We start from the raw sequence: 24,649 nt of genomic DNA, 5'->3' as shown, positions 1-24,649 counted from the left end.
AATCTTTTAAATTTAAGAGAAAAGTGATTGTTTTTTCCTCTTATTTCTTAAAGTGCAATTATATAACTTTTGTTTTTCAAGTATGCCCCTCAAAAATATAAATAAAAACTCTTATATATTAGATCAAAATAAATATTTTATAATTTTTAGAATTCAGAATTCAAAACAACATTTTCTACATGTAAAAGAAAAATTCACCGATGTATGATAATTATTGCATTTTCAATATCAGACTTAAGAGCAAACGGGCAAGCCCTGAGTATACTGTCTACTACACGGAATGACGGAAAGAGAGGTCGACTGGACGACAGTGCCCCTGCTGCCCCCTATCTATGCCCATACATTCTTCTTTTTAAACTGGGTTGACTTCACTTCTGCAACTGCAAGGCAGAAGAGTGGAGATATCAGCTCCGACAATGAATCGAGTGATAACGACGACGACTTCATTCTGAGCAAGAAAAAGACGAAAAAGCAGAGAGGTTCGCCACCATTACTTGGATGCCTGATTCCCTTGCTTTCAGTGCGACGATGTTGCCCACTAAACTGTCTCCGGCCAAGTAAATGTGAACTTTGGACTCCTTCCCGCTCTGAAGCCAAGGCCTAGAGTTAACCCATTTGAGAGCTGACCACCCATCCTCATAAGCACATGGATACCGGTTCTCTGGCGAGCAACGATAGTTGACAGACACCACGACGACGTTGCAGATGCCCACAAGCCGGCAGCAGAGTGTGTCGTAGATGGCACCGTTGGCGGACGGAAGAAAATTATGACGAGGATATGGATCATAAATATTCAAAACCCATTAGTTTTTTTGGTGCCATCTCTGATTATATCTGGAACATGTGTCATAGATCTGAGATTTGAGTCGAGAAAACCAAAATAAATTTGGGTTTTTTGGTCCTATATGCCTGTTAGCATCATCAAATCGAACCAGGAAACTGAAATCGAACCCAAACTCAAACCGAGTAATAGATACCTAATCTGACTCGCCTTCTTTTGGTTTTGGTTCATCATCTCTTTTTGTTGATCAAAGATTACTCTAATGAATTTTTTTTTTGGTACAGATCAATCTATAAAATTTTCTGAGGTAGATTTGAGTTTGAAGATAAGCCTTGGCAATTTGAAAAATGTGTCAAAAGTTTTGTTTTGAAAATTTAAAAGAATGATGGGAAAAAGTCTTTTTAATCATTCCTTTAACGGGATGATAAAGAATGTATTAGTAGGGATAGGCAAAGAGCTTAATCAATTTTCAAATAATAAGAATATACTTAATCAATTCACTAAACCATAAGGATAGTTTAAAAAGTTTACCCTTAAAACTTTGATGGTTGGTTGGATTTCTAAGACTGATCCAATGGCTTTGATGAGTTTGAGGCTCTAGTTTAATGGTATAAATCTTTTGCCAATAAGTAGTTTTAAACCTAATCTCTCTCTCCTGTGTTCACTGCAGTTTTATTATATACTTGTTTGGGTAGTTCAGCTGCTCATCGAGTGGAGATTACCCATTTTTTTTATCTGATACGATCACTCAAAATGTACAAACATTCTTTGTTCAGCGTGAAACCAAAATCTAATAATTTTTCAACACAAGTTGCATAAGTGAAAATCTCTCCTCAATAGGAAAATTGTGATTCCCAAATTTAGATGTCTTTTTAGGGGGCGTTGTTTTTTTTGTTTTTTTTTTCTTTGAGAGGAAAAAATTAATGAATATGATTTTGATTCACGTTGACAAAGAATCTCATGTTCATTTTTAGATTAATGTGAGAACTAGGAAAAGTTTATTTTCATGAGTATCATTTACCTAGGTGGATAAATAACTTTTCCATACGAGGGAAATTTGTCAACACTTGAATGGAACAAAAATGCCCTTTTAATAATGAATTTTTATGGCTAAAATAATCATTACCTTTTTTACTTGAAAAATAAAAGAACATGGATAAATACACTTATATTTATAAGTATTTCTCGAGAAAAACTTACCCAATAATTACATTTACCCAAAAACTGAATAGAACCTTGATGTCATGGGTCCAATTAAGTGGTACATTTGCATTTACCTAACCCAATCAGGTTAAGGTTGGACAATCTTTCTTGCTGTAGTGATGGCGGATCTATACTGAACCCGTTCTGTTAACATTACAGCATTGAAATATTTGCATATACAAACCTGATTAACTATATATATATATATATATAGTTGATGAAACACTAAATATGTATTTGGTAATTGGTATCAATGTCGTTTATCTATGCCATGTAAGTGTTTTCTCCTCTTCTTCTTCTTCTTTGGTTCATTGTTATTCAAGTGTTTTTCAAAAGTTTCAAATAATGCTTATACTTTGGATTATGTACAAGCAACTTCATGAGAAAACATCAACCTGAAGTTTCTTATAAAATTATATTGGAGAAATTATTTTCTCTTTTTTTTTGTCCATGTGGCACTAATGACACCAACTAACGTAAAAAAAAATGTGCATAAAACCCGAAGTATTTTATTAAGGAATTGGGATCTGCTCCTCACACAGGGTGCCTCACATGCACATTTCACCATGCATTGGGAGCATCTCCCATGGATAATAATGTATAAGTGCAGGAGATGTTTCAAAGCATGGTGGGATGTGCCTGTGATGTCGGTGTGAGGCGCCTGTGTGAGGAACATATCTGGTTCTTTATTAAGGTAATGCATAGTACCATATTACCATTGCCAATTTCTTAGAATTTTGTATCATGTCAAAGCCACATCAACGGTTCAAAAATAGCTAATGAATTTATTATTTCGTTGGCCGATTTGTGAGAAATCGGCAAATCATAAAAAAAAAAAAATTATTCAAATGGAACCCTAAAAAAGAATCAAAAGAATAATAATTTTTAATGGGGTTCAACTATGATATCGGAAAATACATGATATCCAAAAAGCTTATGACCAATCAATTGGTATCATAAACATGTTAACTAATCAATTCAGAGGTGGATTTTGATTGGAAAAAACTATTCCAGTATCATGTTTTTAGCATAATAAAAGGAAACTATTCACATGTGGATTTTGATTGGTAAAAACTATTCCCTCATTCCTATTCTGATTCCAACTGCCCCTCCCTTGGAATGAAATCCCATTCCTATGACTCCCATTTTCATGAGACCACATCTCCGCGCTACAAGGAGTTGTCCCATAACGCCTCACAGCACATTTCTGATCCCCACCGTATATTGAAAACATCATCGGGAGATGTCTTCAATGCACGTCAGAAATGCGTTATGGGGCGGAGATGTGAACTCCATTTCCATTCTTATTCCTGTTTGAACCAACAGATTAAGATTATGGCCTTATGGGAATGGGATTACTAAGGATTTTGATTCCCGTTCGGACCGGAACCAAACGGATCCTCATTTCTTAAAAATCGAATGGCATGCTATCAATGATACCAAAACAAACAACTTCTCTGTTATGAGAGATGAATGATTTTAAAAATCAATGATTTAGGAGAAATCTGAAAATCAGCAATGACACGACACCACACCGATCTTTGGATAATTGGGCACAGACAGTCGTTAAAAACCGTCACCAGGAGAGAGAAACAATTTGACCTCCGGTTGACCGGGTCGGTTATAAAACACTGGGATTACCAAGAAAAATACCGAAATCATGGACGCATTTTACCGTTTAGAGCGCTGTGGACCTGTGGTAAAGGTTTGATTTACCTAATTTTACCACGAATTTCTTCAACGCTTTCATAGCCAGCAGAACGAAAGAAAGAAGGAGCGGCCATTTACATTACCGATTCAGAGCGCTAAAAGAGCATGTGAGTTGAGTCTGCTGAGAAAGAGGAAAGAAGCAACTAATGGAATTGTAAAGACCTGCAGATAGCGAGCGAGGGAAATGGTGAGACCGAGTGGACAAGAGAGACTATCATGGACCCAGGAAGAAGAGATTGTGGAGTAGGAAGAAGCAACGAACAATGTGTTTCCATCTCCGATTCCTTTTTTTGTTGCTCGTTGCTGTCATTATCGTTGTTCTTGCTTTTCTACCTTCTCACCGGGTAGGTTTTCTTAGCTTGGGATTCAGCTTACCAAGATGCGTTTCGATCTATTTGTGAACTTGACGGACGGGGTTGGGAGTAATTTTGAACTCACAAAATTATTTGATCCTTGATTGTATGAAGAAACCCTTCTTTCCAATTTAATTATTATATACTAAATAGAAGTATTTATGTGGTTCTTCGGTTGATTATTGTTCAAATTTAAACTTCATTGTGATTTGGAGGGGGAAAAGAGTACTTTTGCATGCTTTAAAAAGAGATAATGTCCAAGGACATTCTTCTACGATTGTATTTTTGATGGACTGGTTTCAAACCTATTTGTGCTGTGCATTTTAAAAAAAAATACAACCTAGGCGTCGCCTTGACAACCATGTTTGTATTTTTTCTTTTTTTGTTTTTTTATGGGAAAAGCATGCTAGGAATTGTTTCGTATTCATTTGCTTGGTTGGTTGTTCTCTAAGCACCGAGAGTGCTTATGTTGTAAATTTTACCTGTAGTTCTTTTCTGCAATACCCTTATGCATTACAATTCTTTGCATTTTAGGATGAAGAAATATTGGAAGAGGTTCACGAAATTACTCATAGAGTATATTTGGATGTTGATATTGATGACCAGCGTATTGGTATGATGCTTCTACTTTGCGAGATAGAATGAATTTCATGACATAAAATTCCATTTCATTTTCTTTTGTGAATAACTTGCAATTTGTCCTCAATTGTTTATACGTCAGTTTTTTATTTAAGTCGAGTGATTTGAAATTTCTTATCCTAGGATTATTTTGTTTAGATCACAAATTCTAAAATTCATCATATATTTGTCCTCACATCTTCAAAATTCTTTTCTGTTTATATAGATTTTTTAATTACTGAAAGTTACTACTAGAAATGACAAAAAAACGTATTAAATCTATATGACGGATAAATGGAACATCTCCTTATAAAGAAAAAGGAAAAAATGCTATTACATTTTTTACCATTCTATTACATCCTCGAGAATGAAATCTTGCACTGCAACTACAGAAAATCTTTTATAGGGATGGTTATTACTATAATAATACTCACATACAGTGAGTATTACGAGATGGGGGGACAAAAGTACTAATTGTAGTTATGTAGGACAACATCCATGCTAATTTTTTAATATCTTTTTGCTCATAATATCCATTATCCAACATCAACGTATGAAATATTTTGGCACAAATATTCCTAAAATATGAACTTTCATGGGAAATATTGGCAAGTTCAGGAGATATTGCAAATCATGACATGAACCACATGAACCATCCAATGACTTGGTACCAATCATCCTGGAAATTCGTGCATTAAGTTTCTTATTTAGGAGAGAGATCAAGGTCAGAATTTAATTTTGTTTACATGGGATTGTTAAATTATTTTCTAAGTGTTTCTGGTTTTTTTAGATTATTTATTTCTATCTTGCATTTGAGCCCATAATATCTGTGTGAAGAAAATTTTGACCTGGGTTGTTTTCTTTCAATGCTTCTACCTTTAATCCTTCCTTATCTCATTTGTCATTTTTCACACATACTTTTCCTCCATTGTCTTGTTTCAGTTGAGAAACAGACAAAGTTCTTATTTTTAATCATCTTTATGATGCATTAGGTATCAAATTTGGCTAATGATGCCAGTAGGTAGCTGGCACCTTCAAATGAAATAAATGATCTAATATTCTAATACTAGTTTTTTAACTATTACTTGTAATATCTTAATGCTCCACTTTTTTATGTGACATGTACTTTAAAATTTGCAATTCCATCTTTTGCAGGTAGAATAGTTATTGGGCTGTATGGCCAGGTTGTACCAAAAGCTGTTGGTATGTTTTGATCTTCTGTCTACTTTTTGTATTGGAATTGAAAATTCCTTCAACAATGTTTTTATATTAATCTCCTCTTGGTACTTTAAGTCTTTTTTTGGTCAATAACTAAATTTTTTTATTAATTACAAATTGGTGGAATCAGAAGTACAAGGCCCTTCTCCCAAAAATTGAAAGGATAGAAGATAATGAGTAAGGAACCAAGGAAACCCTTAACTCATTTCCCAAGTACAGTTGTCCCCTCCTTGGCATCATCTGCTACCGAGCTTGCCTAAATTGTAATCCTTCTGAATCTACTCTGCATTCTTGGTGCCAATGTCCTAACCTCTTTGATTTGGCAATTAATCAGCTCAAGGGTTTGATGATTGTTTTTGGGTTGATATTCAAATTTCTTTACACAACATTGAAATAAAGAATATCTATTTGGTTTGTACATTCTGTCCCGATCACCTTCTGAAGGTCCTCTGATTTGGTTATTTTGCCCAAGAATTTTTAGCCAGGTTTGCCTGAGAATGACCTGGAATGGTAACTTGTCCTCCTTTCAGAAAGTTGTCTAGAGAGTTCTTTTATAAAAGGAAACATTTGATTGATACATGCAAGGGAAGCTAAAATATTATCCACATTTATATGAATTAATTCTATTTTCATTGAAATGCAATTTGGTATGGTTTATGCATCCATTTGTAGTTCTACATGAGCAACTTACATTTTATTGTTGTATGCTGCACAAGAACCTTTTGAGATGGAATAATATTTGAACCTGCATACAATATTAAAGAATAATTGTCAAGAAATTCTTCATTTAGAAAGACATTGCTCATTCAAGATTTTGATGTTTTGGCAAAACCAGTACGACTTTTGCCAGACTCTTTCAATATAAAAGGCTACAGATATGATTGTTTAAGTTAATGATATTGGGCTGTCTTGTATCAGAGAGAATATCTTCTGCAACTCATTGAGTTACAGACATATTGTATGTGATGACAACCATTCATGTTGGCTTAGGTGCAAGGCAAGTGGCCAGAAACAATGATTGTAAAGCATATAATAGTATGGAAATCCAACATTTTCCAATTCCAGTTCCAACCATGACCCTGAACTCCTGGCATATATTTAAGGACCAAAATCTGAAATGAAGTCGATCTTAAGTAGAAAAAGAATTATTTAGCTAGTCAGTTAATCCCTTTTTTTCTTGGGTGGGGGTGATATTTCCATTAGTAGAAGGTTTTTGGCTTGACAGTGTTCTCTCTTCCTTACATGTCATAGGATTGTTCTGGGCTGATGCTACAAGAATTTATAAATGTTTAAATTAAGGTGAATTAGGTTAGATATATTTGCAATAAAATATTGAATTTCTCTTTTTTATATGCTTTCGTATCAGTCTGTTTCTTGACGTATAGATTTTCTGGTTTTGCAGAAAATTTCCGAGCTTTATGTACAGGTACTGGGGAGGGGGCATGTCTTACTGATTCTTTCAATTGTTTTTTTTTTTATATTTTTTATGGTTAAATGATTTGGATCTTGATTTGTTGCAAAAGTTGTGTCCTTACGTCTTGCATTTCTAATTTTCTGTATTGGGGCAAGCCTTTTATTAACTCTCCATTTGAAAATGCAGGGGAGAAGGGAAAGGGTGCCAATGGAAAAGATTTACACTACAAGGGAACACCATTTCATCGTATAATCCCTGGGTTCATGATCCAAGGTGGAGATACTGTTTATGGGGATGGAAGAGGAAGTGAATCTATTTATGGTGGCATGTTTCCTGATGAGAATTTCAGGATAAAACACACTCATCCAGGTTCCCTAACTTTATCGTTTTGACTAGCCTGGTATTGTCCTGTATGATCTGCATAGTGTAATCATAGGTTCGCTACTAGTGTTATCCTTTGCTTGGAACATTATATCTTGTAATTGCTAGGATGCTAGATATCTTTGCCAATGGCTATATCTTCTCCTTTACCTTTTTGTCTTGCAATGTCATTCGTATAAATTGGCCTTATTATTTATTAATCCTTGAATCTAAACCAAACTTGCAGGTGTTGTATCCATGGCAAACTCAGGACCCGATTCCAACGGCTCACAATTCTTCATAACCACAGTTAAAGCCACCTGGTGAGCTAAGTTATAACCCCCGCCCCCCACCCCCCACCCCCAAAATGAATATGCAATTATTTCTAATTCCTAGAAGCCAGATGGATATAGAGTGAGTTGGATAGTAAACATTTAATCTGATCAGCGTCAGTTTCCATAGATTTCCTAATGAATGCTGCATTGAGGGGGGGGGGGGGGGAAGGGTGTAGTTAGTTCAGATACGGATAATAGTTTACTAATTTTGATGCATTTGAAGCATATCTGCAGGTTGGATGGGGAGCATGTTGTGTTTGGCAAGGTAATTCAGGGAATGGACACTGTATACGCAATAGAAGGGGGAGCAGGAACCTATAGCGGGAAACCCAGGAAAAACGTTGTTATTACTGGCTCAGGTGAGATACCCTTAAGCAAATGGAATAAGCAAACTGGCAAATCTCGCCGAATGGGCCTGCACCAGTTAACAGCACCATCCATGTAATGTGAAGAGGAAACCCATCGACTCCATGGGATTGGAGGTGAGATAGCATCTTGTTTTGGCGCTGATCTGATGGATGATGCGTCTTATCATGATCCTTCATGTCGATAGATGGAATTAATTCATGCATGATTTTGCTAGGTGGCATCAGTTTTGGGGCTGCTATTATTAATTATTACTGTGGAAGAAGCTTAGGGGTTTGTTTACTGTTGCATACATGTAGGCCCTACTTTGGCAATCAACTGCAACTGGTACAAGTATTCAACAAAGAAGAAGAAAAGTTCGAAGCTACTGCCTACTGCCATTGGCATCCATAGTTATGTCATGACTCATTACTCGTTAGTGATGTTGAGCTCGGAAATAAACTGCATATTCATGTCATGATTCATTAGTGATGCTTAACTTGGCAATCAACTGCTACTGGTACAAGTCTTCCTTCAGCAAAGAAGAAAGAAAAGTTCGAAGCTACTATCATTGGCATCCATTCTCGGGGGAGCTTTTTGGGTGAGGATTGGCGGTCTGCCTAGGTGTTGGTTGATCAAATGTCTGTGAGTGGCGAGGGCCAATCCATGCTTTGTTTTGCTAATCACTCTTTCAAATCCTATGGGTAGCAAATGTCGTCTTCCTGCTTGGTGGGGCTAATATTACTTTAGACTCCTGTAAAATTTTTACTCGGTTCATTTTTTTTTCAATCGTATGGTCTATTTTTTAATTAATTGGAAATTGGAGTGTTCAACCCTCTTTAAGAGAAATTTTACTTTAAACAGCTATGTTGTGCCCAATTTCAGAGGATCGGATTGAACTGGCCAGTCAAACGAAAAAACGGTGAGCCAGTCCACTAGCCAGTTCGGTCATACCTTAAAAACTGGAAATGATTAAAAAAAAAAAAAAAGGTAAAACTAGTAGATCAGTCAATCCAACTGGTGCACCGATGATTTGGTCCTGCTTTTCTAAATTGGTTGTTCCTTTTTAATTTTAAATTCGTATATACAAACTTTTGAAGACTTTAACTTGGCTCCCAATCGCAGAAAAAATGCCATTTTCTATACAGAGAGAGAGAGATTTATCGGTCTTTTTGAACTGGTGATTCATGACCCAAGGGAAAAGTAGTTCCACCGCTGGTTCGGGGTGAGAGCTTGGATCTCCTGCCCACAAGGATCCAATCTACGTTTACCCACATAATACTACAGTATTTATATATTACTATTTATGGGGAAATAGATGTTTCCAATATACAACTATATTATCCTGTGGATAGACGTGGGTAAGATTTTTGTGGGAAGGAGACCCCGAGTTTTGGGAAGAATGTGTAGTATGGAGATGGAGCAGGCTATGAAAGCCAGTATCAATAATTGAAGCCTGTGTAATTATAGCCTGCTGAAACCAATAGTTGAAGCCTATGTAATTATAGCCCACGTATCAAACAAACAAATGCAGGTGGAAGGTAGAACCAAAAGATGTCAGACTTTATGCGGGTCCCATTGGAGTTCAAACCAGTAGGGATATAAATGGATCCGATTGAGCTGCATCCACGTATTTTAGATTAGATTTGGATTTAATCCACAACCATTCTATTGTAATTAAGATGACCCCAAAATTCAAAAAAAAAAAAAAAGAAAAAAACTTTAAAAAATCTTAACCGTTTTTAATTCATATATGGGATTTTTGGCTCTAACAATTGTCATTTTGACCCTAAAGTTTCGAAAAGGACATTTTCGTCCCCAAACTATGATTAAAAGGCCATTTACAACAAGACAATGTTAAAGATGCTCTTGACTGTTCCATTTGACAAATAATAAAATAATATGGCTTATTGATGTGGCATTGTTCAAGTCAAAAAAATATATTTGAAATTTTACACGTGGTCCACATAAAATTTCTACTTGTCCACATGTGACCAAGAATAAAAACAAAATAATTATTTTTATTTAATAAATAATTCATAATTTATAATTTTTGTTTACTAATAATTCATTATTTTATTAATAATTTATCATTATATAATTAGTAAATAAATGCACTTGTTTTATTTTTTTTATTTTTGTCACATAATTCATTAATTTATTAATAGTTAAGTATTAAACAGAAATGTGAATTTTAAGTGGGACCTACCTGTTATTTTTTTCCTTAAAGTTACTTAAGTTAAAAGAGCATATTTTTTTTGTCTTATTAATAATTAATAATAATTAATTATTAAATAAAATAATATTATTTGTCACGTGATTAGGAGGAACTTTTATATGGGACCCATGTATAATTTTTTAAATATTTTTTTTACTTGAACGGTGCCACACTAGAGCTAGTGGGCTTTATTATTTTATTTTTTGTCTAATGGAATCACCAACGACACATCTTTAATGTTGTCGATTTTAAAATAACATTTTTGTTATGGTTTGATAGCGAAAATGACCTTTTTTAAATGTTTTGGTCTAAACTAGCCTTTTTGCAAAGTTCAAGGGTCTGTCAAAACCCAAAGTTCTATACAATAAGTGTATATAAATATAAAATATTAAACTTTTCAATTATAAACTTTATATAAATAAATAATTATATATAATATCTATATATAATTATATTGTATATACATATAATTCTTTTATCAAATTCATATTCTGATTATTAATGGAATACAAGTTCTAACATTTATATCTAAAATAATCGAATTTGGAAACGAATCAGGTAAAGAAATTCAAAGTCCATTGACAGCCCTATAAACCTTCTACCTTAAAATGGACCAACATGTGACCTACATGTGAGGATTGAGTGTGGACTGGCTGACAATAAAACCATGGGAGGGCAGGTTGGCCGTGCGGATAACCCATCTACTCGGAGAGTGGGAGGTGGCGGTCTCTTAATTCTACTTGGCATTGTTTAAAACGCTATTGAGGCGAGGCTGACCAAAAAGTCCTGGCCTCAATAGCCTTTCTCTCCATTGCCAAGGCTTAGGCCTTGAGTGGCCTAGGCCTTTTAAGCCCTTAGCCTTGTGATGCGCAAGGCCTAAGGCTTAAATAAGGACTTTTCTTTTATAAATATTGTTAATGGGAGTTATTTTTAAATTATATATATTATTAAATGATAAAATTTTTAAAGGTATAGTAATCTATTCAACTTCAGTTTATGCTATTAAGGAATCTATGGTCTCTTTAAGAACTTATTCACTAAAAGACAAAAGCAATAAGTTTTTTCAATTCAGCATATTCAGTTATTATCAAATGACCCCTAAGTTATCTTATCCAAATAACTTCTTTTATGGACTATGTAGCTAAAATTAAAAGTCTAAAACAAACCAATGAAACTATAAAGCAATTCTTTTTTATCAATAATGGAATTACAAAAAATGAACCAACCTCGATGCTTTTAAACCATAGTGAAAAAAAAAAAACAAGGAATAAAGTATTTGAGAAAATATAAAATGAAAAAAAAAAGTTTGACACTTTAGATATTTGATTTTTTTTAATAAAAGAATGGAAAAATTCCCGATTAATACCTTGTATTTTGGGCCTAGTTTCACTTTAGTCCCCAAACTTTAAAATGTGACAATTCATTCAGTACCTGAACTTTCAAAATATGTCAATCCAATACATACTATTAACCAGTTATTAAATGACATTTGAAAAAGACACAAAATGCCCTATGGTGTCATCTAATTTTCTTTATCAATCATCCAAATGTTGACAAAAAATTAACATTCTTAAATCCTTGTTTCTTTTATTCAATAAAGTTAGGGTCCAAAATGCCCATTGAGATGTGACCCTAACTTTATTGAATAGAAAAAGCTGAGATTTGGAATTATTAATTTTTTATCAAAGTTTGAATGATTGATAAAGAATTTTAGATGGCATTCGAAAAGCATTTGCTTCTTTTTCAAATACCAATTAAAGGCTGGTTAACAATTACCGTAGATATTAAATTGATATATTTAAAAATTCAAATATTGAATTATTAGATTTTAAAGTTGGAGGACCAAAACAGCACTAGGCCCAAAGCATATTCGGGAATTTTATTAGCTTGGTCATTGGATCAGGTCACATTGAGGTTAGGTTGGGTAACGTAAATCTAGAAAAAATAAATTATCTTTTATTCATTTATTTTTTCTAATAAGTATAAATATATAATTTTTATTTTTTTTTCGAGGAGACTTAGGCCTCACCCTTTTCACACCCAATCCCCTAGCTCTGCCTTTAGGCTTTAACTTGGTTCATCAATATCCATATGACTGTCGTCAAAGCAGAGCTGAAAAAGGAATAGAAATTAGTGTCCAAAAAATCCTAGGAGCAGTGCTGCAAAATGGACCGAACTTAATCCGATCTTATCCATCGAATCTCGGATCGTATCCGACTGTATAAGTAAATTAAGTTAAAACTAATCTTATATAATTAATAAAATAAATTAAAATGACTTTCGTATTGTATAATGAATGGAAAATAAATTACTTGTTTAAAAGTTGAATTTATGACAATTCATTAAAAATACAACATTTAAATTATCTCTTATGTTGTATTTTTTAGTTTATAAAATGTATATATTTAAATCGAATGAAATCGGATTTTCATCGGGTTGGTCCAGGGATCGACGTGGATCCATATACAATTTATGTATAAACGGATTGAATTCGGATCACCCTTAATGCGATCGAAATTCAGACAATTGAATACCATTTTCAGCTTCCTCAAAACAATACCATTTGCAACCCCACGTAAACGAAAAGCTCAAAATTTGCATAAACCCTAAACTCCAAAACGAATTATGGCAACAGCGTCGACAATATTCTCGGACTGCTCGTCGTCGACAACGGCTCGCCTTGTTCCTTTAAGCAGAATCCGCAATGGCATTCTTCAGTTCCGCCAATCAGTTTCTGTCGGCTGGAAACCTAAAAACCCCAGTTTAAATTTCATTAGCACACATGGGAGAAGTTCGTCTTCGATTGTAACTGGTACGACCTAACTCTTTTTTCCCGCATTATGTTTCAAACTTTTAATCTATCATTTTCCGGAGAAAAAATAGAAGAAAATAAAAAGAAACGAATTTTGTGGTGAATGCGGAATGCCGAATGGGTATGTCATTTGAGTTGAGCAAGGAGTTAATTTGTTTGTTTATTTATTTTCATGCGTCTGTTTTATCTTCATAACTGTCAGTTCATTTGAGTAGGAACGTTTTCCGAGTGTCTTAGGTCTGTCTTGTTTAAGGGTACATGACCCATTTATCTCTTTTATGAGGTGATTGGTATTTTGGTAGAATTCTGGATACATTAGCATGTCGTGCCAGAGCCAGGCTTGGAAGATGATATCTCTATGTTACATCTGTTTTTTAATTTTCAAAGGCAACTTCTCATGTGAAAGCAAGGTTCATATGGCAATGGTGGTTCTTAATGGCCATGGGTGGACAGGCTCTTGGTTTGATATTATGAAGTTCAACTTATAGGGATATAAAATTTATTACGAATTATCAGATCAAATCAGTAACTCCCAATATTACATGTGCAAGTGATGAAGCATGCCTGTTTTTATCTGTTAGACTCCTGCATTTTGGCTTAGTCATCTCATGTTAATGTTCTTATACAGTGGCAATGGCAACTGAACCTTCTGCAACGGTTATTGATGGAAAATCAGTTGCTAAGAAAATTACAGATGAAATTAGAAGTGAAATATCTAGAATGAAAGATGCCACTGGTATAGTTCCAGGCTTAGCAGTCATTTTAGTTGGTGACAGGAAGGACTCTGCAACTTATGTTCGCAACAAGAAGAGGGCTTGTGAAGCTGTAGGGATTACATCTTATGAAGTGCATTTGCCTGAGAACTCCACCGAAGAAGAAGTGCTTAACTCTATCTCGGGCTTCAATGATGATCCATCAGTCCATGGAATCCTTGTTCAGCTACCTTTGCCTCCTGTATGTTTCCTAGCCTATTTAGTATTCTTCTTTTGTTATGACTTTACTTTCACAATTGTGTGCTATGGATTTTTTGTTTGTTTTGCAGGTTTTCTAGTTTTGTTGCTCATTTTCTGGCTACAATCTTATCTAAAACAATTAGTCTTGAGAGTAGGTCAGTTCAATTTTGGAAACAGCCTTATCTAAAACAATTAGTCTTGAGAATAGGTCAGTTCAATTTTGGAAACAGCCTCTCTGTATATGCAGAGGTAAGGTTGCATACATATGCCCCTCCTCAGACCCCGCATTGGCAGGTGCCTCGTGCACTGGGCAGATTTTAGTAGATCAGTTCAATTGTTCTTTCTTTGGATTACCAACTTGCCTTACTAAAATCTCCATTCTTTGGAGTAAGATTTGTTGTAGTGCTTCAGTGTATTAAGCATGAAGGCACGAACCTATGTACTTGTGTATGTCTTTTGCTAAAATATAGTGATATATCTACGCCAATCAATATCCATAAAAAAAGATGTTACAAGATATTCAGAAAGCAGTATGTGTAAGAAGGGTTACAGTTTAACTTTACCCGACAAACACTTCTATTCCGAAGAGTTTCTAGTCATGTATAGTTCTCTAAGTTTAGTAACAATGATATTGCGCTAATTTGATTCTGAGAATTGTTGGTCTTACATTTTCACTTCAGGGAAAAAGGGGCTTTCATGCTACTGGATTTCTCCAAAGAGTGTCTATTCATTCTAATATAGATTATAAAAGAAAATCTGGAGAAATATTGCTATCTTTTTACCATGTTACTGAGACTTCCTTATCTTGAATTTATCATGTAGAGAAGACATCAGGCTATATCTAACAGCTTGATGCTTTGGTGCAATCACCTTAATTGTAACATGTAAAGTGCCTTTTAAGAAGAATAGAGGTCTGATGTGATCAGTGATTTAAAAGGCGCGCCTAGGCGCACAGCAAGGCGCATTTCAGGGTATGTGACCTGCCTAGGTCCTGGGCGCGGCCCTTTCAAAAGGCGCACGCCTTCCGCCTCAGCCCAGGTGTGCGCCCCTATGCCACGCCCCTCGAGGCATGCCCAAACAAGTCCACATTAGGTCTTAAATTCTTAGTTTTCACACACAAAATAATGATTTTATAAATTTCTTTTTAAGAAGACATTTTTCATTAGGATGAGTGAATGAACAACATTACCAAATTGGGGGTTCTACTCCTCTCCGGTTTGCTTGCTTCACTCTCTCACTGAAGCTCCGAGAACCCCCAATTTGGTAATGTTGTTCATTCACTCATCCTAATAAAAAATGTCTTCTTAAAAAACAATTAAAACTATAAAATCATTATTTTTTGTGTGAAAACTAAGAATTTAAGGCCTAATGTGGACTTGTTTGGGCTTGCCTTGAGGGGTGTGGCACAAAGGCGTCCAGTAGAATCAGGAATGTAATATATTTTACATTACATTAGCTATGTAAAGTACTGGAATTGAGTGAAAAAAGGGATTAGATGTTTTACATGCTTGAAAATGTTTTATATGTTTGATTTTATTTTTAAATTCTCATTTGAATATGCTTTACATCTTATGTTTATGTATTTTAATTTTAGATAATAGGTTTTTTAAAACATTATTTTAAAATGTAACTTTATATTTTTTAGTAATATTATGTTTATTTTTTAATTTTTTGACATTTTTTGTATTTTTAGCTTTTTTTTTTTTTGTATTTTTGCACCTTGCTTCAAAAAGGCGTGCGCCTCAGGCGCAAATTGACCCCTGCGCCTTGCGCTTTTAAAACACTGGATGTGATGCCGAAGAATACATGACCTTTTAATTCAATTCTTAGAAAGGGAAAACATATATCGGTTGTCTTTGAAATAAGTATTGTCCATGCTATACTAATTAAGATACTGGTTCATATTGAATATGATAAAATACATAAAGGTAAGTGGTGGATATAGAAATATATAAATAAAACATCACTAGCATGTAATTGCACCTCCTAACAACCCAAGGATTGTCCACCCCCAAACATCTCATTATGTAGATTTTAAACCCTAAAATGTTTGGCAGTTTCCCATCCTTTTATTTTTTCTTATTCTTGAACATAAAAACTGAAGCATACCCTCATAGCTTTGTCCTTAGATGCTGTAATAATCTGTTTCTTGGCATTAAATTTTTCTATATTGTTCCGTTTGTCCTTAAATTTCAACCATAAAGCCTTGTTTTCTGCAGTGTAATTTCATTTGCATTGCTGAAGTGTGGGAGTGCAAATTCTAGTTTACTTTTGTTTTGGGTTTTACTTTGTTTCTTTTGTTTGCAATGTTAGATGAAGTAATATAAAACCTGAGGCGAAGTTAAATCCAACTTCTTGAACCCCTAAACCATAAAGCTTTACCCAATCAAAGCCTTTTTTTTTCTATTTCCTAAAACCTTAAATTGCTATTGGTATGCCAAAGGTCCCTAATTTTGCTCTCTTTGTTGTGAAAAATTATACTCACTGGCATGTTTAATGTCACTCTCCTTATGACCACCATATCAATTGCCAACACCTAATGCAATTTGTGCAATGTTATGAGGTATCTTCTTTGCACCTATTTCCTTTAGCAACATGTCCAAAACTGGCACTTGTAGGAGAAGTTGTCATTTCTATGTAATGCTTATATGCCTTTATACAAAGAATGCATGAAGCAGTTTTGTCTGAAACATGTTCTTATTACAAAGTTATTTAATGAAGAGCTCATTCTTCAAACTCTTGATTTCTCTAGTGCAGAGACATGGTTAGTGGCTTCTATGATTTCAAGGAATCTAATTAGGCCTTTTATGGGTTTTATATCAGCATATGAACGAAGAGACCATCTTGAATGAAGTTAGCATTAAAAAAGATGTTGATGGCTTCCATCCATTAAATATTGGTCGTCTTGCCATGCGAGGTCGGGAACCCCTATTTGTTCCATGTACTCCCAAAGGATGCATAGAGTTGTTGCACAGGTATGGCATTGAAATAAAGGGAAAGAGAGCAGTTGTAATTGGTCGTAGCAACATCGTTGGAATGCCGGCTGCCTTGTTACTGCAGGTAAGATTTGATTTCTTTTCCCACTGCATATCAAATTTGTTTATCAGAAGTGTTTCAAATTATTCTTTATTGACCTACATCTACAATTTTTTGTCAGAGAGAAGATGCTGCCATCACCATTGTACATTCTAGAACAAAACACCCAGAGGAAATTACTAGGCAAGCAGATATTATCATCTCTGCTGTAGGGCAGCCAAACATGGTGAGAGGAAGCTGGATAAAACCTGGAGCAGTTATTATTGATGTTGGAATTAATCCCATTGAGGTAAGTAGACTGTCCTTGGACATTTTGGATTAGTATGCTCTGTTTCTATTTTTAGGGTATTTATCACTAGAATCTTTTGTTAGAAAAAGGAAAAAAAAGGAGGAGAAATAACAGGAAAGTTGTCCTTAGTTACAAAAGGCCATCTTGTGAGAAAGAAGAAAAATCTTAATACTTGAGGAAAATATTAAAATGCCTGTAGCTGCTGGTAAATTCTGAAAAAGATATATCCCTTTATCTTTTTTTTTTTTCATTTACCATTATAATCAATCTTGCTTGAAATTGCTTATAGAAAACTTGTAAGGATGGAATTTGTTGTTATATCTGGTTGAGTACTTTGTGAAAATAATGAAAAAAAAACTCTCTTGTTTTGTTTTTTTTTTTTCTGAAACTCACTGGATCCATACAAAACCCTAAGGGGCCTGTAGTTTCACATGGTAGCATTTAAGGTTTCTGAGAACTAGTTGCATTCATGAAACAGGATGCACAAAGTCCACGGGGTTACCGATTGGTTGGGGACGTTTGTTATGAGGAGGCATGTAAGGTAGCTTCAGCCATTACACCTGTTCCTGGGGGAGTTGGTCCCATGACCATAGCCATGCTTCTATCAAATACACTCATTTCAGCAAAAAGGGCACACAATTTTGAGTGAGTTTTCCAGTTTCATTAGTCCCATTTGGGTGATTTTCTGTTCTATTTAAGACACCTGTTATTCTACAGGCTGTTCTATTCTAGGTTGCAGATCTCAGACTTCCTTACCTGTATTCTAAAACATGGATTGGTGGGTTGGAATAAAATGTGATTGTTAATTATGAGTTGAATGAGTCTTTAGCTTTTGTTGGCTCAACTTTGGCTTATATTTGAAGGGACGGTGGTCTTGATTGATTACATTGAATGACTACAAATTCATGACTCCAACATTCCGACTTTAATGACACCAGTCCAAAGTTAGATCCACTACTCTTCAAGCTGCTCTATGAATTAGCATTTTTCCTGAAATTAGGGCTGTCAATGGACTGGATATTGGTCCAATCCGATCCTGTCCAATGAGTCCATTACAGATGGGCTAGGTCCAATCCAATCCCATGAATACTCTGGATCATTCTGGACTGGTCCAATTCAATGTCTGGACTGTCCAATCTGTTCAAATTGGATTTATTTTAGATTTGGGTTGGACCCAAATCTGGTTCATTACTAGGGACCAGATCCAATCCAATTCAATAAATACTTTGGACTAGTTAAATTCAGTGTCTTATTGATCTGACCAACCTGTTTCAAATTGATTTTGATTCAGACAAGGTACAACCCAAATTTGGTCCATTGACACCCCTACCTGCCATAATTATCCAGCTACCTCTCGTTTTATCTATTTTATCAACACATTTTCATCTCTGGCTTGGGATGTGAGCAAGTCATAGAAAGCATAGCGTCACATGGAAAAAGGGGGGGGGGTGATTAAAAAGACCTGAGTTGTATGTATTCCTTTTGGATTCGGTGGCTGATAAACATAGATTTCTTTGCAAACATCTTTTTTTTCTCTTTTTCTTTATCAAAACAATGCTTGAGATTATATTGATTTATGTAGTGTTTTGGAATCTCATTCGCCATGCATATGGGTGATGAGCAATAGATTGAGGTTTTGTAACCATGATCATATAGTCCCTGCTGCGGTTAGGACTGAGAAATTAAAATCGTACTCCCGTGGGTCTATGAATCCTTGCTGTAGACCTAAAAGGTGCCAACTAACCAAAGGATTCTTCCAGTTCGAAGGACTAGTTATTCCAGAAAAAGGAGAGAGAGATTGATTGATTGACAGTAAAATGTATAAGAAGTAGGTCGGTATGGATCTCCTATTACACATTAATCAGTGAAAATTCAAGGTAGGGGGGGTGGGGGTCAAAGTTGTTGCGGCATCATAACCAAATACCTATAACCTATCCACTCTCGTGTTCAAAGAGTTGTACAAGGCATTAAGGCGTTAGGTATAGGAGATCTGCACTCTGCATCGACTTTAGACATGATTTTTGCCTAAGTATTCTATTACATCATTCGAACAAATTGAAAGCCAAGCTGAAAACTTGCTGTGGAACGTATTTAGAATTTGGATTTTAGAGGACTACGGGCCAACTAATTAGGTTGGACCTTGTGGATTAATTAATGGAAACTATACAGAGAGATAATTCATATCACAGTTCGCCTTACTTTTTTTTGGTCTGGATGGAGCTGTCAATGGGTCGGGTTTACACAATTGAATTTAACTTACCAAACCGATTATGTCAGTTGTGGTTTTGTGGTTTGTGTCCTGATTAATAAATTTGTTCAGGATAATTTTTTTTTTGTTTCGAATTAAAACCCAAATTGATTATATAATTAATAATATACAAAGATATGTAGGTTTTATTCGATTTTTTTTGTTATATTTTATGTTTAAAGGTCCAACTTCATGACTACTATATAAGATAATTTTGCATGGTTTTTAAAACCGACTTGGTGACCGAACCAGTCAGGGGTCCGTTACCAGTTCGGACGGTCTGACCGTTTGACCCGAATGATCAGCCCTCTCTGACAAAAAAATAAAAAAAGTTAAAAAATTTGAAAAACGGTCAAAACCGTTCGAACCATTCGAACGGTTAACCAGCTGGTTCAGTGGTTTGTTGACCAAAATCAATGATTTTGGGGAAAAAAGCGGTTTTGGGAAAAAACGGAACTGATTACATGACTGATTCCCAGTTTTTCCGGTCTGGTCCAAATTTGTAAACCATGTAATTTTGGTTAAAAATACCTGTTTTATTAATATATAAATAATTTATCATTTACTTTCATTATTTTAAGGTTATATTATCAAGAGTTCTAAGTTTTAACTATCAGAGGTAAGTAGGTAACCATAGATGTCAAGTATCGGGGCTAATCGGATCAGACCGAATAATCCCGATTGATAATTGGTTCAGCTCAGTATCTAAATCAATTAATAATCGATTCAGGTTTGGTCAACCTGTTGCGAACCAGATTCTACTTATTGACCATTCTAGCCTGAGTAGGTTGTCAATGGGTTGGGCCGAAGTAGAACCAGTCCTGAACTGATTATTAATTGAGATAAAATGATAAAACCAGAATTGCCCTAGTTAATAGTCATGTCTAAATCTGATAATTTCGATGCATATGTTAATAAATTAAACATTTTTTACTAATATTATGTTATTTATTATCTATCAAATTTAGTAATTTACCATTCCAAACATAAAATAAGATAAAAATTATAAAAAAAACTAAAAAAATCTATTTAATAAAATAATTGATTTTGGCTCTAAATCAATTCAGAACAAGCATCAAAACCAACCTAATGGGACATAGAAGTATAGAACCAAAACCATTATAATTGGTTTGATCAGTTTGAGTCTATTGGATAGACCCTACCTATTGATAGCTTTAACAAATGCACATTTGGAAGGCTTTTTAATGGTATTTTATGGATCACCTACCCACAATAATCCTACCTATACTCAAGGTTCAAAATATCACAACGTATCGGTTCGTATCGGTTGATACGTATTGTTTCGACAAGAACATGATACGTGGAACGTGTATAAATCATTCATTATGTTTCTTTTCATACGTATTAGCCGATACAAGCCTGTATCGAACTGTTTCGGATATGTATCGACCAATACAGTTCAGATATGTATCGTTAATTCATGTTTAATACCAATTCTTTCATTAATATCATTAATTCAAATTCTCTTATTAATTCCTTTAATTAATGATCCCCTATCATTAATTTTGTTTTGTTAGTGTAAAAACTTCAAATTTTAGCTAAGGAAGATTTGAACCTTGGCCACTTGATTTTAAGTTTTAACAATCACAAGTTCGCCAATGAACCACACATATTTGTTTGCTAAGATTATATGTAATTTTAATTTTAAGAAATTTCACTTTTCTTAATGAGTGACAAGTTTTTATTAATAAATGCTAGAATTAATTATTAAAATTTATATACTAATAAATATTAAGATTAATTATATTAGTTATTGAAAATTGGCATTCACATTTTAGTTTTTTTTTCTTTTACATTTTAGTTATTCCATCATTTTTCAAGGGTTACTAATTGTGTCCCGATATATCACACTTTATATAAACCAATAAATTATGATTTTTTACATTTAAATGACTTATTTACAATCATATAAAATTTTTTTACCATATTTATTCATATCTTGATTTTTAGTTCATATTCATACGTATCCAAAGTGATACGTCTCTTAAAACTGACTTTCCGATACATATTGCGTTTCCGATACTTTGAACTTTGCCCATACCTATCCATAAATGATTACGGTCACACATTGAAAATATCTCCCCTATTTGCATGTTACCATTCATAGAAACATATTCTCAATGTAGAGATGTAGTGTCCTCAAACTCTAGGTATAGGTGTGGGAAGAATACTTGTGGTTGAGAGATCCAGATTGATTTCAGGGGTAATTTGAGTTTGGTTCCTGTCAGAATTCCTAATGAGTTCGTATAGTTCAAATTTGTGTAATGGAAAAGATTTATAATGCACGGGGGATGGTAAGTGTGTGTGGATAGGGGGTGTGCATGAGGAGATTGGAGCCCATTTGATGTTCAAACAGCCTTTTCAGTCTTGCATTGAGAATATTTCTGTACTTATGCACCTTATTTGATGAGAGATATTCTCAATGTGAGGCCCTAAAGGTTGTTTGAACGGGCCTTACAGTGACTGAAGTTTGGGTTCGGCTTCAGTCAAAGCTTTATGTGTTCGAACACCATTCAAACATTGTGAGAGAACGATACGTGTTCATAGGCACATGTGCTTTCTATATGCGTGCGAGGATAGTAAATGGACATTTTCCATGAACACCGTTAGCCATATCTATTCTCTTCTTTCCCGCATCTCTTCGGTCTCCACCCAAACTGATCCACCGAACCCTGTTCTGCTATTCTCTCAAGACAAAAGGCATCATCGGTGGTGAAATTTTCTTCCGGCGGTGATATAGAGCAAGTAAATATTTTTTCTTTGCTTCTCTAAAACACAATCTTTCCCCATTAAAGGCCTGACCCTCACTGTTGATGACAGTGATATTCCGCCGGCAACGAACGGCTTCATCTACAATTGATCCGCCAGCAGTCGACGATACCGGCAGTGCAGTAAACAAGGATGAAGATCATGCCACCAAAAGCCCAACCGATGCCAATGATGCCAACTCCATCACAATCACCACCGTTGTGGGCTTGGTCAGTCTAGCTTTTGTAACCGATGACCGTCAACACATTAATGTAGAGAAACAAAAGAGTGGCAATAAATTCAGCGATGTAGCAGGGGCGGCAAAATCAACTTAACAAAGAGTGCCTTCCTCTCACGTTACTTTCCTCTCACGCACTCCCACTCCCACTCCCATCCAAGCATAACAAAGAGTGCCTTCTCTCTCCTTTCCTCCCCTCCCTTCTTTCCCAGCTCATGTAAACTTATTGTTTTTGAGCTTTTGCACTCGTTACGGCATGGGGAAGGACGTTGAGGTTGCTGAACACGGCCATTTCTCCGCCAAGGACTACCACGACCCACCTCCGGCGCCTTTGATCGATGCCGTGGAATTGACCAAGTGGTCCTTCTATAGGGCTCTCATCGCTGAATTCATTACCACTCTTTTGTTTCTTTACATTACTGTGTTGACGGTCATCGGTGATGCCTTTTGTCTTCGCCGGTTGGAGAGAATAGCAGAACAGGGAGGGGTTCGGTGAATCGATTTGGGTGGAGACAGGAGAGATTCGAGAAAGAAGAGAATAGAAAGGGTGAAGCGAAAATGTTTTGAATAGAGGGACTAACGGTGTAACGTCTGTTTACCGTCCTCGCACGCATATAGAATGCACACTCGCCTATGAACGCGTGTCATTTTCTCAGAATGGTGTTCGAACGTATAAAGCTTTGATTAAAGCCGAACCCGCCGAGTTTCTGTTCAAACGGAGCTAGCACTGAATGAAGCCGATAATACGTTTGGAAAAATAATAAAACAAATCTGACGGTGTTAAGGACTAAACTCTAAAAAGAAATCATATCTGCTCCTGACGCCTGGCGCCTCACAGGCACTTCACACGCATATCCTATCTTGCATCGGGATATGTTACTAATGCACAGTGGATGTGTCACAAATGGAGCAGATCCCATCACCTCTAAAAAGGCCTTTGTTTTTAAACAAAGTGATTAAGGAAAATAAATGCTTAAAAAAAGTAAAAAGCATGACACCGGAGCCCTATCAATTAATGTGTTTTCAATCGACGTGGCTAGTGATGTCAACGGGTTAGATTCCACATGGGTTTTGAATTTGATCCAATCTAACCTGGTTTAAAAATATATAATTCCTAAACTTGATTCAACCTTATAGTGTTTATCCTGGTTTTGACCCAATTTTACCCGTATAATTTTAAATGTATTTTTTTAACACATTTTAAAGACCTAAAATACATTAATTTAAATAAAAAATTGTTTTATAGATTTTAAGATAAGAAAATCAAAATCAATATATAAATAAATTATAAATTTTAAGCCTATAAAGTTTGAAGTTAAAAAATTGCAAGAATATTTGGTATATATGTAAGGTATCATGACTCGATGGGGCGGATCAATAAAATCTTGAACCCTACCCAAACTCGATTCGGATCAAATATTCAAAACCCTAACCCAACCTTAAACCAAATATACTTAACCCTATTCCAACCCTAAGTTAGATTTACCATTTAACCCAACACACTAACATCCCTAAAGGTGGTAGAATCTTATAACTTATAAGGTGTGAGCTGGTGTGGGAAGAGTGCACCAAACTACTAAGCTATAGGGTTGTTCACGAGTCGGGTTGGGTTGGTTTACTAGTATTTTTTCAACCAACCCAGCCTGGTTGGGTTACCTATAAATCAAATCAAAACTGACCTTCTATTAAGTAAAATCGACTTGGTCGGTTGGAGTTGGTTTGGGTCGGTTCGGGTTTCAACTAACTCCA

The 24,649-nt window shown here is 35.2% G+C and overlaps 2 protein-coding genes across 11 annotated transcripts; both read left to right on the top strand.

Annotated features, from left to right (window-relative positions):
• Positions 1-3,593: 3,593 nt before the first annotated feature.
• On the top strand, positions 3,594-9,157 carry LOC148849972 (peptidyl-prolyl cis-trans isomerase CYP21-1-like). Of its 10 annotated transcripts, none has more exons than XM_088945952.1 (8): positions 3,600-4,038; positions 4,582-4,660; positions 5,821-5,868; positions 7,286-7,309; positions 7,484-7,666; positions 7,905-7,980; positions 8,227-8,474; positions 8,658-9,157. In XM_088945952.1, the coding sequence occupies exons 1-7, from the start codon at positions 3,958-3,960 to the stop codon at positions 8,435-8,437; spliced, it is 702 nt and encodes a 233-aa protein (XP_088802078.1). In that variant the 5' UTR covers positions 3,600-3,957; the 3' UTR covers positions 8,438-8,474; positions 8,658-9,157. The 10 variants fall into 10 exon arrangements, 8 of the variants coding, with proteins under 8 accessions (XP_088802081.1, XP_088802078.1, XP_088802079.1 ...); XR_016099466.1 differs by having other exon boundaries at positions 3,638-4,038; positions 7,250-7,309; positions 8,216-8,474; XR_016099465.1 differs by having other exon boundaries at positions 3,638-4,038; positions 7,250-7,309; positions 8,216-8,474; positions 8,576-9,157.
• A 3,831-nt stretch (positions 9,158-12,988) lies between these two features.
• Positions 12,989-18,454, top strand: EMB3127 (Amino acid dehydrogenase family protein). Its single transcript, XM_088946157.1, has 5 exons — positions 12,989-13,367; positions 13,996-14,321; positions 17,144-17,380; positions 17,478-17,645; positions 18,124-18,454. Exons 1-5 carry the CDS (start codon positions 13,181-13,183, stop codon positions 18,292-18,294), a joined length of 1,089 nt encoding a protein of 362 aa, XP_088802283.1. The 5' UTR covers positions 12,989-13,180; the 3' UTR covers positions 18,295-18,454.
• The last annotated feature ends 6,195 nt before the right edge of the window (positions 18,455-24,649 follow it).

This window comes from Nelumbo lutea, chromosome 5, assembly GCF_056320005.1.
Source record: "Nelumbo lutea isolate HS-2025 chromosome 5, American lotus-T2T, whole genome shotgun sequence".
Lineage (NCBI taxonomy): Eukaryota > Viridiplantae > Streptophyta > Magnoliopsida > Proteales > Nelumbonaceae > Nelumbo > Nelumbo lutea.
Note: the sequence above shows the minus strand (reverse complement) of the source record. Positions and strands in the feature narration are given on the sequence as shown.